The following is a 15,487-nucleotide window of genomic DNA, read 5'->3' on the forward strand; positions in this document are numbered from 1 at the left end:
TTGTACCAAACTTTAGTAACTGTGACAAATGCAGTGTGAAGGAGTGTGTTGACATTGCTAAACTTGTAATTTCTGTTGTGTCGGGGATGTTCCCAGGAGCCTTTTGAACTGAGATTTGTATTTTTTTTAAATGTATCGTATTTCCAGGGTAGCTGAGAGATTAAATTATAGGTTGTCCAGGAGTACCAGTTTTGCATTTCTTCCTGAAAATACTTGACTGAATCATCTTTCAATTCTGAAGTTTTTTTTATCTTTCTTCTTTCTTTACAGGGTATGATATTATGAGGCATGCAACTTGTCTGTTGCTCTCCTGAATACCTGCATTTTACTCCTGAGAATCTGTCTGTAGATGTACTACTTTATTTATTTCATCTGACATTCTGTACAGTAAATACATTTCACACTTGAATTCTGATAAGGATGTTTTTTGTGTTTATTTTTCGCTTGTTTTGTTTTGTCTTTATTATTTCCAACATTGATTGTGTCAGATTCCTAAAGATTCCTTGAAAAGGGTCTCTTTCTGACACATGGAATATAATTTTAACATTCATTACACATGAAGTAATGCTTTGAGAAAACTTTAATACAGCTACAACTTTAGGCCGTTTTTTGCAATTCCCAGTTTGTATTAAGTTTTACAAGTAGAGACTGACCTTAAAACTATAAACTGTACAAAACAACAGTTGTGTGGGGCAAAGTACACACTGTCCAATCTTACACCAAGAGTATGCTGAAAGTGGGAATGTATAGAGCAGGGAAAGGTCTATTCTTCATATTTGTTATGTAAATAATTAATCCCCAAATACATTCTGACTTTCCAAAAGCTTTCCCAGCTACAGTAGGCTGTGCTACACACTGTCCTGAAATGTTCAGGTACAGTTTTAGTTTAAAGCATTCACACCCTTGAGACACTTATTTTATTTAATAAATATTGTTACTTAAATAAAACTTTTTGAACAACTTTATATTTTAGAGTTTGTTGAACAGCAATTCAGCCTATTGAAAACTTGCTTCTGAAGCATCTGTAAATATTGGACTGCCACTCAAATTAATGTAGAAATTAGGATTTCCTCCATCACTTTACTTAATTTGATTCCACAATACACTGTACTACCTGCAAACGTTTCTCATCTCTCCAATACAAATTGGCACAGAGACCTTCTAGAAGCCCTTCCCTATAGTTACTCACCATGAACAATAGTTATTTATTTTGTTATTTCTCCCAGAAAATTGTACTTATTAAAAACTCTAAAATGTCATTTAAATTACGGAGCTATGATTGTGTAAAATTGTAGGCTGGAGAAGATGATGACAGGTTGCTCCTCAAGATGGAGCAACACTGTTAAAAGTGAAATAATAGTGTTTCAGTGTAGTTTAGTGGTTTGTGTTGTATCTCTAATGACGTCCAAAGGGAATACAGCTCATTATCCGTTTATCTAAAACAGACGTTCTTAGGCTTTTCTTCTGACAGTCTCAAACTGATGTTTTCTTCTAGAAAAGACAATGAAATTTAGGAATGTTAAGGTACTGGGGGGGGTCACAGGAAACAGCCATGACTGCACTGAAGACTCTATGCTAGGAAACCTCAGTTCATCTGAATGTACAGCCTTTCTTTCTTTCAAATGTATGTATGTACATATGCATTTAAATTTATTTTTCTTTCAAAAAGGTTGGGCTCTTTCTCAAATATATTTGAACATTGCAAATTCCAGCATGTTGTTGGTATTCCTATACATGAAGGGAGCCAGATAAGAAGAGGATGCAGGATTCTGGTAAAGCATTAGGAATCATAACTTGTCTTGGATGTCTGGTGACAACAATCAAACAGCCCTGCTGATGGTACGTCGTCAGACACCTGATACCCGGAGTCTCAGAACTCAGGTATTGTACACAAAGGCTGTCACACGCACAGAAAGCACACGTTACGTTCAACTTGCCCTAGACTTCGGTGTCTGAACTATCACTGTTTTCTCTGAAGGTTCCAGAGAGCAGGCAGCTGTGTTTTTCCCAGGCTCCTTTATAAACACAGGCTCTGAGATAACCCTGCAATGACAGTATCGCTTGTGTCTCCTAAACCCTCCAGAGAACAATCAGAAGTTCCCTACATAGAGCACTCTGCCTGGCCTTCTGTCTCACTGCTGGCAGACTGACATGGAACTCCTGTGCTTAAATCATGGCATTAATGGTTAAATATTATATTCTGTGTTACAGGTCTTTGTTCTACAAAGAAAATGGTTCGTTTCCCCCCCTCCTTTTTTTAATTGCCTGTTGACATGAGCTTTTCAAAAATATGTGCTTCAGTTTATTTTATTATTAATACATGTTTCTGTAAGCTTGGCTTTAGTTTCAGTATATTTAATTATGTAGATGAACAGTGTGTAAGTCTGACCAAAAGAAGAATGCATTATTTACCTCAAGCCACAGAGTTCTGTGGGTTGACAAGAGATACTATCATAATTTGAATCAGAAACAACTTCTTTACAACTTGCCACATCAAAATCATTATATACAGTACTGTGTTATAAAGCTAATAAAACAATGACTGTAAACATAATTTCTTAATAATTATGAAACACTCCCAGCAAGATCACCTGATGCAGTTTATACAATCACAGACCATGATTTTTCCAACACTTTTTATAAATAAAATACCTTGGGAAAATCACTTGCTAAAATGGCGAAACAGCATCACATGATAACAGCATATACCAGAACATGGGTGCTAGCGAGTCTGTATAAATCAGTCTGCACCACAACACTACTACAAATCCATCACAAGTTTGTGCTGCATGGTCTGATGTTTACAAGCCAGGTTCCATGCAGAATCTCCCAATAAATGCAAATCACTACTACAATCACTAGACTGTGATGCAATGCAGAAGGGGAAATCAAATTGTATTGTTTTTTTAATAACTACTAAGTTTTTCAATAATATTTTTGAAGGTGTTTTAAAGGCCGTATCAAGCAGTCTGGCTTTTAGGGTCTTTATTAGATGTATGGCTTAATGGGGAGTGACCTGGTATATGGGATAGGCTACTTCTTAGAATCTGCCCATCAAGTACTGTGCATATAAGCAACTTCATCTGCATAAGCTGGGAACACTTTCAGATGGCAGCTAGTGTTAACATTGCTGATATTCCATCACTGAAAAAACAAACTTTGAATAAATCATTAACAAAGCAGACTGACTGTATATGATTTTCTTACAATGTTTGATGAATTCATGGCTATTATTACTAATAAATCTTGTTCAAATAGTCAGCTTGTTATATAAAAGCGTAATATTCTATAGTTCTTTTCAGAAAACCATTCTGCATTCAAAGTTTGTAATGTGATGAATAGGGCTATTCAGTTCTAACCACTGATTAGCATATCTCAAGTATAAAGGATATATTAGGACAATGCAAGAATAGGCCTTTTTTCTTGTTTACCTGGTGAAGGCTGACAGCCTTGAGTGGGCTTAGGAATTGTCACATCTGAAGCGACGCAGGCATATGCTAGAAAGATCCTCTCGAAATTATTAACACCTGTTCGCTACCCATTGCTGACAAGGGATATTTCATTTACTAAATGCTTCAATCAAATGTAAATTAAATGTTTCTGACAATAGAATGACTGAATGCATTCTCAACAGTAGCGGTGGTACACGTCTCAGTGATTTGTATTGAAGCTAGATACATTTAAATGGTAGAAAAGAATGCATAAGCTGTCATCTGTCTGGGAGATTATTAAAACAAACATAAATAAGAGCACTGCTTTGAGACCCTATTTAGGGTACCATAACCTCTCTTGAAAGTGATTTTTTAAATACTGCCATTCAGCATGTTCTTTAAGAATCTTGATTTCATATGGGGGTATTTTACACATTTTGTTTCACTAGTAACTGCTGAGTATGTCATTCTTTTCAGTGTTGATTCCTTTAAGAAAATATTTTTGTTTTGAAAATATTTTTGTTCCTAATACGTTTGACATTCATCTATCGGTTTGAAATTGGATTAGACACAGCAATGACCTTCTGCAAGGAAGCTGGAAATGAAGAATTTGTATCAATGGTAACAGATTTATTGTTTTTACAAAGCCACTTTGTTAAATGTGTATGAAGCCCCTCTGACATTTATGGGAACTGGATTTTCAGTCAAGATTTTAAATGTAAAAATCCCTAAACATTCTTCTATGATGTCTTCGTTAAAAAGTATTCCTTGAGCTGTTAATTCAGTTTTGAAATGGTGAGCACATTTTGATAACTTTTTTTTATTAATATATATTTATTTTATTTTTTTCAATTATTTTTGAGAAAAATCTGTTTTCAGCATCATATAACTAGATTTATTCCACAAATAATCAATTTACAAGATTAATTCAAATGTTTTCTTATCACTGGTGGAGTTCCATTGCTTTGTGTCATTCTTCCCTTATCATCTCTAGAAGCCTAGGCATATGAAAACAATAACATTACTGCAACAACATAAACATCAATAAAAAGTATGTGGAAATGATCAAACAACAACAGCTTCATTGTTAAATTCATAGGAAATAAAGCAGTCAGTTTTACAATTCCATTGAAATAATTTAAACCAGCTATGTTGCTCACAGAGCCTGAGAACCTTAACCCTTTTGGTTTCATGCCTAACTTTTGGCTTGAGAGAATTTTGCCAAGAGGGAATCATAATCAAGGGGATTTTAACATTTTATTCTCTAGTAACTGCATATGTCTTTCTTTTGTATATTCAGAATGGTAAATGTACTGCATTTTCCATCCCCTCCCCTCAAATGTTAACTTATGGTATTGGTTTATATATCATCATAAACCATCTAATTTTACTTTTACAAAAAAAAAAAAAAAAAAAAAAAAATAATAATAATAATAATAATAATAATAATAATAATAATAAATTACAGAATTATTAATAAACACCATAGTTCAAATTAGAATATACTGAATGGTTTCAAACTAATAATTATTCAGGACAAGTAACCATATACTCCTATTGAATCAGTAATACCAGAACAATGAAAATCACTGCATATATGAAGTGGATAAATCAGTGCAGTCATGGTGCTTTTGCTGAATCTAACAAGGAAGTGAAACATGGGCACATTCTTGCAGCAAAATGGAAAATGCAGCCTAATGTTATTTGAAATGCAAATACATTTGGGTGCAGTTCCTATCTTGGGCATTCTTACTATGATCAAAATAAGTATGTATTAGAATTAAATTAATTGCCTCGTAACTCATCTCAGTAAGCTAAAACGCATGCAACATCTCAATGGAAAACAAAACACCCAATACTTGTAAAACCCAAACTTGTAAACCGGTATCATACAATCATGTTACATTTAAAAAAAAAAAAGCTGCACAACTTATATTGCAATAAAAGACCCAGGGAACATATTTGACATGACACAGCTGTTGAATAATCCAGGAAGCAAGTACATTTATCTAATGCTTTCCTGAAACAAGCAGCCCAACATCAACCTGACATTTGTACCATGCGCCATCCTGCGCCATCCTGTCTGATAATTGTTCATGTTGGTGACAAACTTATTTAGTTATTCCAGATATATTTTTTGTTCAACTTTAAGTACATAAATAGTATATATAGCCTACATCTTAATGAAAACCATATTCTTGGTGATAGTCAATATGAGTTTAGATGAGGCAGGTTTTTTGAACATGCAACTGTAGCTGTAGATCATGTGAAAGCATATGATATAATATACTTAGATTTTCAAAAAGCTTTTGATAAGGTTCCACACCAAAGACTGATCCTCAAATTGGAAGCTGTAGGCATTCAGGGTAATGTAAGTAGATGGATTATGAACTGGCTGATGTATAGGAAACAGAGGGTGTCGATTAGAGGAGTCGCTTCTAACTGGAGTGAGGTTGTTAGTGGAGTTCCACAGGGATCAGTACTAGGGCCTTTGCTTTTTCTAATCTATATTAATGATCTGGACTCTGGGATAGTTAGCAAACTTGTCAAATTTGCAGATGATACTAAAATAGGTGGCTCAGCAGATACAATCTTGCCAGCACAGGCTATTCAAAGGGACTTAGATAATATTCAGGTGTGGGCCGACACCTGGCAGATGAAATTCAATGTGGACAAGTGCAAGGTATTACATGCCGTTAACAAAAATGTCTACTATAATTACACTATGGGAGGAACAGAACTAGATGAAGTAACGCATGAAAAAGACCTAGGAGTCTATGGGGACTCCTCACTTTCTCCATCCAAGCAATGTGGGGAAGCAATAAAAAAGGCAAACAGAATGCTAGGGTATATTGTGAAAAGTGTAGAATTGAGAACAAGGGCAGTAATGTTCAGACTGTACAATGTACTAGTTAGAGCTCATCTGGATACTGTGGACAGTTCTGGACTCCACACTTCAAGAAAGATATCGCTGCTCTAGAGGCAGTTCAGAGGAGAGCAACCAGACTTATTCCAGGTCTGAAGGGAATGTCCTACTGAGAGACTGAGGAACTGAACCTTTTCACCCTGGAACAGAGGAGACTACCTGGGGACTTGATCCAAGTCTTCAAAATCATGAAAGGCATCGACCACATAAAACCAGAGGAGCTTTTCCAGATCAGCAGGGACACAAGCACCCGGGGACACAAATGGAAATCGGGATTAAAGGCATTCAATAAAACAGGAGACATCTGTACAACTTTAAATTTCACCGCAAATGGTTTATCTGTATCATCCCGTGAAAAACACAAATTACCTTACGGTCTGTCTTGCTCCGATCTCTATCTCCTGGTCCTGTGGAACAATGGCCTCTGTGGTAGTGAAGATGATATCTCTGTAGAAAAGTCATATATATCACTATATATGTCACTGACCTGGACAGCACAAATACAGAAGCAGACGTTATATCACTTTACAGTTAGTTAGATCTATAAAGCTAGCTAGCTCGATGAGTAATATAAGACAATGTAACTAATAATAATGGCAAAAAAAGTACAACAACATAACATAACATTCAATATTCAATTCAGACAAGATTCAAGCAGTGGCGCTACGCTTTGTTTTCAAATGTTCCCACCAGCTGTCCGTTTCCATGGCGTCGGACACTTCCGCTTCCGCTATGACTCGCTTCCGTCCGCTCTGCGAGATTTTAAGGAAGCTGGATGCAGGATGTTTGTATTTTCTACTCTCTAGTTGTGATGGTATGTGACTAAAGCAAAATGCATGCTCGTAAAAAAATATTTTTTGGGGGGGTCTCTGTTATAGTCAAGTGCGTTAGCGCATAGATTGCCTTCGAGAAAGCACCGCTACTGGCAAGTGATCTTTTTAGTATATATTTTCAGAGCCACTGAATTAATTGCCCGGAATAAATATCATACTCGAATTGAAATATGGGCAACAACAACAGGGGTGACAGTGGCCTGCGTCTTTTTTATTATTTATTTTTCTAAATGGGCGATTTCTCTGGCGGTTAAAAAAAAGCTAAAGGCTGAAGAGTCACCTTTAAGCTGATTTTCATATTGCTAACCTTAAGGTGGATCATAATTTAACTTGCTGCATTTATTATTTTGTGTTGTTTTTTTACTACTTGCGATGCACAGTGTACTAGGCTAATATGTTCCCCACTGCTATTCTAAAAAAAAAAGAAATGAAAAGAAAACACATTAAAGTGCTTATTGGTTTTGTGTCTTTGTACATGCACCTTTTGACTAACACAAACTGCTACCACCATTTGAAAGGGCTCTCATGCACTTTCAACCCAGCGAAACCATATCATCCTGGTTACTGAAGGTGATCAGTGTTTAATTGTGAAGCGTTTTCCTCAGTAAAACGGCATTTAAAACTCACCTCTGTCCCCCTCTTACTTGGTTAAGCGTGTCACAAGATATATTCTTTCTTTTTGTTTCTAACTCAGATAAGGGGTGAAATTGGACACATGGCACAATACAAACACAGTAGAGCTGTCATTGTGTTAGTGCCTTTATTCTGCTTTTCCATTGAGTTTCATTGATAAGTAGTTGTAAGTTACACAATTAGTCTTCACCCTTGAGTTGAACAATTGTAACCTTCTTTAAGGGCCTTCTTGATTTAGTTCACCTCATAAAATGTGTTGTGTTTTACCACATTGAGTTTTAAATACATACATTGTGTATCTACATAAATACACACTAAAACTAAAAACAAAACCTCATCTGAAATATTTCAAGATCTCCCTTTGTTGCATGTTATTGCTTCACCTTTGAATATTAGGAAGTTTTACTATACATAATACAATAAATAATATCTATTAAACTAAAGGTTTGTTTTGTAGAGCTTTGAGAAGTGTGTGATAATTATTTAATACATTTTTTCTCCATCTTTCTTTCTATAATTGATGTAGGTTAGCCTGCAGTAATTAACCAAGGAAGAAGATCCATGCTCGTTAATCTCCATTCTTATATATTATTAATTTTGTGGACAGAGATGGCACAGCTAGGGGGGCATGAGGAAAAAGAGAAAACTACAGCACTTAAAGGTAAGGAATTTAAAAACAGATCTTCTTATACTGGTTTCTTAACTGCATTCAGCAACTATTTATTATTATTATTATTATTATTTTAACCTGAACTGCTGTGAACCTTCATATGGATTTACTAGAAAAAAAGGCTTTGAAGTCCATAGCAAGTGTAGAGAAGAAATGTGACTATGCAGACACACACACACACTCCCTCTGTAGAATTTTCAATAATATGGAAAATAATATGTATACATTCTAAAGTTACCTACTCACTTTCAACACAAAGCTGAGATATTTATTTGCTTTTCATTTTCCTAATGCTTGTGAAAACAAATCCCTTTCTCTTGAGGTTACGAATTAAAGTATGCATTGTATTTTCTATACATTACACTTGGTAATATGTTTGAAAGAAATTGATAAATTAATTAATGGATGTTGTTTAATCACAGAATCGTGGGTTACTCAGATGTACACAGTTTGTGTACAGATATTCAAGAACTTAAAAAACTGAAATATCAATGACTGACAAGTCTAGATTTAAGGCTGGATTAAATCAAAACTTTGACCCATCCGCTAATAGAAAACTACAGAACTGTACTCAGTTGTGGCTTCATTTTTAGTAAGATGCCACTTTCTTCTAATCAGAAATGTAACCGCTATGATGTACAGGTTTGTAGTTTGCTATTATCGGGTGGGTCAATTTTTTTTATTTAATCTGGCCCTTAATCTAACATTTTGAAAATTTTCTGAAATCTGAAACTTTTTCCTTGCGAGTGTTCTGCATTTTGTAATTTAGAGAAAGTATCATCAGCAACATGACTTGGTGGAGATGGACATTTGCGAAGGTCATCTAAAATGTATGAAATGTATGGTGATTTGCTTGGCCTTGGTCACACAGAGATTCCTTTGGTAAAGGGAGCTGTGCTCTGCATGCTTGCACAGCATCATGCATAAACAATGTGCTCTCTTCGTTGGGCTTGAAACACTGACAGCAGTCCTGTAGTTAATACTGTGGATATGCATCCATTTACGCGTGAACAACCACAAGACAGATGAATAAGTCATTCGTTATGGACATTACATATTTAGGAGAAAACTTTAAACACAAACTTTCTGTTCTGTGCACTCATACAGATTAAATACTTCTACTACTGCTAATGATAATGATAATTAAAATACTCCAAATGTTTTTGTTGTAACAATGGCACAACTTCTTGGGGTTATTGTTGCAAATTAAAGCTTTATCAGGACACACTGCCAAGGTAAAAAGAGTTGTTATTGGTGTGCAGCTCTCATATTTAGAAGACCTTGTTATGCTCTTGAAGTGCATGATTTATGGTGGTCTCATAAATACTAACAGAAAAAAGCATTTAAGTGACAAGCACAGATTAAATGCTAACCTTCCACATATTTTAACTTTTAGCTGTTTGATCTGACTTGACTTAATTTAACAGTTGCACTAGGTTTTATTAAGCTGGAAGGAACTTGGTTGTTGCTTCTTTAACAGAGGGCCTAATGTCCTTAATTACATACATATCCAATGTTTAGTTGGTTCAATTACAATATATTTTACTGGGTGAGTCCAATAATAAGTGGTAATTTGTGCTAAAGTTACAAAATTGCTTCACCCTGTGGGCTATTTTGGTGCTCAAATACAAATTTCAAAATCCATCATAGTGTGATGGATATTATATTTTTAGGTGAATTAGTATAAATTGTTACGTTTTGTTTGTTAATAAAAAAATGTTAATTGTTTTATTTTGTTTGCCATTGTACAGGAGAAATGCAGTAAACCTTAGCTTAAATTGACTTGGAAGCATTAGAGTGCTGTCAAAAAAAGTATAGTTACGCATGGAAAAATGTAGAAATTTATGACATTACATAAATATCAGTTGTGCAACACATACATATGTAAAATGTTTTCTTTGCTAGAACCACTTATGCATTAAATGGCTGATTTAAGGCCTAGTGTTTTCTAACATCAAATCACTGCAAAGAAACCTCCAAGTAGCATCTGTGATTATGAATTACATGATCATAATATTACAGTTTAATGTTTCTGCCATATGATAATCTCTTCTATGGTACATGGTCCATACAATATACAATATTGTCAGATTAAATAAAATAAATGACTCTTGTTTTTGTCTGTGACCTTTAGAAATTTAGTTTAAAAACACTGGTAGATGACATTTATTTTCAGCTTTAGATGTATAACAAGCATTTTGTTGAAAAAACTGACTATGCAATAATATGCATATTATTATTATTGTGCATGCATGCATTAATGTATTGTATTATTTGTGAAATGTAATTGATGTTCAGTCATTTTTTTTATTTGGTTAGTATTTACACATAAAATGATTTTAAAACTTCTTAATTCGTCTTTGAGATTATTGCCACTGTATGATTAGGTCATAGGCCTACTCCTCTAAGTTCACATTGTGTTTTTGATTGGAAGCAATGATTAAAAAAATGGTGCCCTTCGACTGTCCCATAACACATGCCCCAATTCATTTTTAATTTTAATTAACAAGACAGTCAATTCCTGCCACATGCGTAATGTGTAAAGGTAGGTTTTAGACAAATTTCAGAAATAAAATGGTTAGGGATTGTACTGTGAATCTGTTTGTTGCAATGAGAAAGAAAACCCTTCTGGGTGTCCCATATGAAACATATCGAATCAACCTAATGTGAACAAAACAAACAAACAATACTAAAACAAAAAGCAGCACAACAAAAAGCGCCGTGTTGGCAATGCATTTACATTTCAGATCTTATAGCTATGTGCCCAAGCCTTTTTTACTGCAAAAATAGAGAAGTATGATACTCTTCACATTATGATTCCCAGTGGTGTGCAGAAGAGTTGATTTAGGAGCTGGTGCAATAGCAGTGAGCATGTGTGTATCTGGAAGGACAACTCTTGAAAAAGCTACCAAAAGCCAAAACAGCCCTGCCAAAGCAGGAGACTGCCATTAACTGTGCTGTGCGTGCCAGAGGATGGTAACAGTCCAAGGAGATGAGCTGCACATCTTGCTGTTTTCTCCCATCATGTGTTGCCATTGTCAGTTAGCGTAATCTGGGGTTGTAAGTGATTGTGACTGGAATCTGCAAGGACATTAGTCTGCCTGTTGAGATTTTTGCTTTAGTTTTCTTTTATTAAAAATGGCAAGAAAGTCTTAACAGTAAGATGAACTATAGCATCTCTTTATCCAGTCAATTACAGTTTACTGTTGCCAGTTGCCCATATTAACAAACAGCTCCCTTCACATGCAGTTGTCATAGACTGGGAAATAAGAGATGAGTGAATGTATTTCTTAAACGGATTGTTTGTCAATGGTGCACATAGTTGCCGCTGAATAGACCCCAACCTCTGTACACTGAATTTGTTTGGCTTTGAGGCAATGCTAGCACAGTATGAATCAGGGGAGGAAACCTTGGCACTTCCATTTAGTTCTATTGCTGGACTTTGATCTAACCAGTGCCTAATGATTTTTATTGAGCCTTAATTCTTGAATTGTCTCTTCTGCAGATGATCACTTAAATAATTAGGGATTAGCTGGAACTTGCAGTGCAGAGGAATGGCATGGAAGTGCCAAAGCTCTCTATGCCTTCTGCAGTAGATGCAGATTTTGAAAGCCATTTTGTAAGCATATGTTTTATGGTGATAAACTAACGTCCAGTTGTTGGCTGAAGTGAGAAAATCAAATAGACTAATGCGTTTTGTAATTACATACATAAGACAACAGGAAAGTATGGGTGACATCTTCCCAACTTGTTGTCTTATGTCCCTTTTTTATGTATGTAAATTATATCCTTTAAGAATGCATCATTCACTGTATGTTTTCCTCATATTCTTTAACATTTTGTTTTAGATTTGTTATCTAGGATAGACCTAGATGAGTTAATGAAGAAAGATGAGCCTCCTCTTGATTTCCCGAGGACGCTAGAAGATTTTGAATATGCCTTCAATGAAAGTAAGTATAGTCTTGCAACTTTCTCAATTTTCTCAATAGTCTTTCTTAATACTCAGTGTGATCTGCAGTAACAAAATGATCTTCATAAGCAGTGCTGCAGCTAACATTTTAAGATTTGAAGCTTGGTTTATAGCAGCAAAATCAAATATTCACCCTAACAATTTTTTTTGTCTTTTTAGTAATTTAAATGTATGATTAATGTACTTTATTCAATTAGCCTACATAATTAAGGAGCTGGTTGTGAAAACTGCCTATTTTGGAATTGATTGAAAGTGCCAACTAATTTTTTTTAGCTGTTTGCTGTTGAACTATGAAAGGGTCGCATTAAAAAACAGGCAGCCTCATAATCGTCAAATATGTTGATATTTTGTGGGGAAGAGCATTTAGTCAGGACAGGACACTATTTGACTTACAAGTTTAATAGCTCACCGGAAATGAGACATGGTGTGATATGTTGATTTTGCATGTCTCCAGGTGTTCACAACTTCTCTTGTCTATGATGACAACAGTGATAATGAGATCTAGAAGAAGGAGAAAACAACAATATGCTTTATAGAAGTACTACACACATACATTAAAAAAAGGAAAAAAAACAAGAGTTTATATTACAAAGGCAAATTATAGGGCAAATCTGCTGCAGTGAATAGTTAGACACTGTTGTCTTAATGCTTTAATACTTTTCAAAATGCAAATGTGTTCTTTATATTCAGTATATGGGAAGCTCTTTAAAAATTGAACATAGAAGGATGACACACACACAGTACTCAAATTATGTTTCTCTGAATGGCTGCTAGACTTAACTGCAAAAATACATATATAAAATAAACATATTTCATTTAATTTATTAAATCTTATTTTAATCACAAGACTGACGGCTTCAGCAAAGTAGCCCTCAGCTTTTTCATTACTGGAAATCCAAGGTTATGTACACCTAATTAAACTAAAAAATTAGAACAGCACGCTAATTATCATGGAAAAAAAAAGTTAGGAAAGCATATTCCTCAGAGAGGTTATGTTGTAAAGGCGATGGAGCTGAACTTTCATTGCATGTTCAGTTTCATAATAATTTCAGCTTCCTTCTGTTAGGCATTGCCATTTTAAAGATTTCAGTTTTTCCTTCCATGAATGCATAATTTATATCTTCTAGGTTAAGATAGTGTTGTTCACTTGCCTTTTTCAAACCAATTTCTTTATGTATCTGTTTGGAATTATCTTGACAAAGCAAACATTTAACATTTGCATTTTGTTGAAATACGAATGATAATGCAAATAGTGTAATTTTTATTTAGATTTATTTAATGGTTGCCATGTGTAAGTAATGTGGTTTAAAGTGTTAAAACACATTTGCTGTTGCTGAATAATTGAATAAAATGTTTGCCCTGTAGGCTGACTGATTTTAACATATTTAAAAAAATTAAGTTTACATATATTTGCACTCATTCTGGTCACAATCAAGTAATTGTAATGCCATGGACTTGAGCACTGCATGTAAAGCACACAGACAAATTAACTTTTACCTTCATTCTATATCTGAAATGAAGCACAATGATGCGCTTTAATAATGTAACCACCTTGTGCGCTAGGTCTCCTGAGCTTGGTGTTTTGAAGGTTTTGCGCTACATAACCTTGGTGTTGTATCTAGGTGCAGAAAAAAAAAAATTAACCTTGGGTGCTGAAATGGGCCCTTGGCACTCTTAGTGCCTGGGGCCTGAGAATTCCCATTACACACTGCAGTTGCAACTCCCTTATATTTCATTTCTGGAAGCCTATGCACTATAATAAAAGTGTAGCTAAAACATTATTATGTGTGTATATATATAATGTATATAGGCCTATATTTATATACATACACACTCACTGATCTTTAGATTATGCTCTATTTTGAATGAATGCTTGCCTAGGGCAGGATTAAATCAAAACTGTTGGCACTGCGAGTCGCTGGCAGAAGCATTAGCGCATGTCTGCAAATGGAAATCGCGCTGCTAAACTATGGCGGTATTAAATCTGACCCGATTTGCGCCACAAAACGACCTTCTCGCAGCTCCTCTCAAACACAATGCAAGAGAATAAAACACAGCTTTCACAAAACTACACCACTGTACTCAGTAGCGCTTTCATGTTTAGTTAGATGCTAATCTCTTCTAATTTTTAAAGTAAATCCCATGATGTAAAGTTGTGTAGTTTGCTATTAGCGGCTGGTTAAAGTTGTAGTTAATCCCGCCCAACAATACAGTAGGAGTGGTTACGTTTTCACTGTAAATCACTTTAAATCAAGAAAATATCTGCGAGAAAACAACCTGAAAATGCTCTTGTAGGTCCTCTAGTTTTAGACACTGCGGATTGTCTAAAGCCTCTCGCGGTGCGCAGGTGCGCAGGTGCGCAGGTGCGCAGGTGCGCAGGTGCGCAGGTGCGCAGGTGCGCAGGGTCTACTGTCAGTACTAAAGATTGAGACACCGAGTATAAAGTTTGTACTTATTACTTTTTACAGTAGATGGCATTGACTGATATTGAAATTATGTATTTTGTACTGATGTACACCTCACTGTTAATTTTCAAGTGATGATAATAAAAATTGTAATAGGCATTTATATCACAACATCATATCCAGCAGTGGCATGCTTAGTGCAGGGCACGGTGCCATGGCAATTTTGAAAGAAATACACGCAGACGGAGCGGGAGTTGGACCCGCCAGCTCAGGCACTCAGAGCTCCGATACTGTGACACCCGCCAGGCCAATCAGACAGATATGTTGAAGCAGGCGGCTTAACACTGTATTTATTAATTCTGAAGGTTATCTCACTTGTAATGTACTCATATTACAAGTTATGTTCAATGAGCTAAAACTACTTACAACATATTTGCGCTCCACTATGACAGAGGAAAGTGTTTATGGGCAGCGCACCTGTATATAAGGACACTAATGTATGTTGATGTTATTGATGAATTCGGGCATCACAACAGGAGACTTATATTTAGTTGCTAGTGTCTTCCAATGATAAATGTAACCACTATGAGTTTTGTAGCTGGTGCGTCACAGTTTGTTT

General features: G+C 35.4%; 1 protein-coding gene across 1 annotated transcript in view; it reads left to right on the top strand.

The window, feature by feature from the left end:
• Positions 1 to 7,101: 7,101 nt before the first annotated feature.
• Positions 7,102 to 15,487, top strand: part of arb2a (ARB2 cotranscriptional regulator A) — a 207,967-nt gene continuing 199,581 nt past the window's right edge. Inside the window, exons 1-3 of the mRNA XM_066711846.1 lie at positions 7,102 to 7,171; positions 8,350 to 8,484; positions 12,342 to 12,443. Coding sequence (XP_066567943.1) covers positions 8,385 to 8,484; positions 12,342 to 12,443 — 202 coding nt within the window. The 5' untranslated portion in view covers positions 7,102 to 7,171; positions 8,350 to 8,384. The remainder of the gene's footprint in view (positions 7,172 to 8,349; positions 8,485 to 12,341; positions 12,444 to 15,487) is intronic.

This window comes from Amia ocellicauda, chromosome 8 (assembly GCF_036373705.1).
Source record: "Amia ocellicauda isolate fAmiCal2 chromosome 8, fAmiCal2.hap1, whole genome shotgun sequence".
Lineage (NCBI taxonomy): Eukaryota > Metazoa > Chordata > Actinopteri > Amiiformes > Amiidae > Amia > Amia ocellicauda.